The sequence below is a fragment of the Vigna radiata genome, unplaced genomic scaffold (genome assembly GCF_000741045.1).
Source record: "Vigna radiata var. radiata cultivar VC1973A unplaced genomic scaffold, Vradiata_ver6 scaffold_1317, whole genome shotgun sequence".
NCBI classification, from domain to species: Eukaryota; Viridiplantae; Streptophyta; class Magnoliopsida; order Fabales; family Fabaceae; genus Vigna; species Vigna radiata.
Window position 1 is genome coordinate 571 of NW_014543504.1, and position 1,302 is coordinate 1,872.

Consider the following 1,302-nt stretch of genomic DNA (forward strand, 5'->3'; position numbering starts at 1 on the left):
TTATCTCGCAAATTTAGTCCTCAAATAAAGTGAAATAAAATCCAGTAATGGATAAAGTTTCACAAAGTTGATGAGAAATCCTTCCACTGGTTTTCACCCATTAATATTATTACATTTTTTTTCTTCATAGTATTAATAAGAAAATGAATAACAGGATATATAAAAGGGAAAGACACTTAATAAACTCGAGATTTTTATAAGATAATCTTCACTAATACACAGTAAATTATATTTTGTATAATAATACCATGCATGCATGAAGCAACAACCATCATCACCAAAGTGATCACACTGCAATTTATTTCTGGAAATCACATGTAACATGGAAATCATCTCTTATTGTGAAGGGGAAGGGGACTTTTTATGTCCTCCTCCACCCCCACCCCAACCCCAACCTGACCCACCTCCAGAACCTCCATTACTACCTCCGCCACCTCCACCACCACCGCCACCTCCACCTCCACCTTGTCCTCCTCTTCCACTTCCTACACCGGAACCCCATCCTCCACCACTTCCTCCACCAGAACCACCGGAACCTCCACCTCCACCACCTCCTCCACCTCCACCACCATTCCTACCGCCACCAATACCGGAGCCAAACCCTAACCCAGAACCACCATTTCTACCGCCACCCCCTCCTCCGCCACCCCCACCTCCTCCGACAGGAGCCCTTTCTGGGGCCCTGGCAGCAAATGCAAGGTCGAGAATGAACAAAGCAAAGAAAGCAACCCCTAAGACCTTAGAGCTTGCCATGATCAGCTGTGAAATGCTGAAAATGAGAAATGTGATTGATGGTTTATTCTCATTAGAAAAAGTCTATTTATAGAATTTGTAAAGTAGAAAAACCTAAATCTTTTTCTAGTACCTTCCTATCCTTAACATCTTTTGCATTATGTAACTTTCACTTCAAAATATTTTTCACTATTTTATTACTTTTTTTAAATATAAAGGTTAACTTCTATTAAAATTATTTTATCCTTATAAAAACTGTAAAATCATATTTAAGTAGTGAAAAATAAATATTTTTCCTTACATAATAATATGTATCTCATTGTTATTTTCATTAAATTTCTTCTTTCATCTCTTTAATCCCAATAAATTTAAATTGTTCTGCACATTATTAGAAGCATCTTTATTCTCATAATTTGATTTATATGCATTTTTTGCCCTTCAATTAGACCTTTTCTTTATTGTTGACACAGTTTTTTATTTTTTTTATTCGAAAAATTATATATATTTTATTTACAGATATAAAAATGAATATTAAAACTATATAAATATATAATTTTTTTTAGAAAAAAA

At 34.6% G+C, this 1,302-nt stretch overlaps 1 protein-coding gene across 1 annotated transcript; it reads right to left on the reverse strand.

Annotated features, from left to right (window-relative positions):
- Positions 1–336: 336 nt before the first annotated feature.
- On the reverse strand, positions 337–753 carry LOC106754476 (putative glycine-rich cell wall structural protein 1). Its single transcript, XM_014636493.1, has one exon. It carries the CDS (start codon positions 751–753, stop codon positions 337–339), a length of 417 nt encoding a protein of 138 aa, XP_014491979.1.
- Positions 754–1,302: the final 549 nt, after the last annotated feature.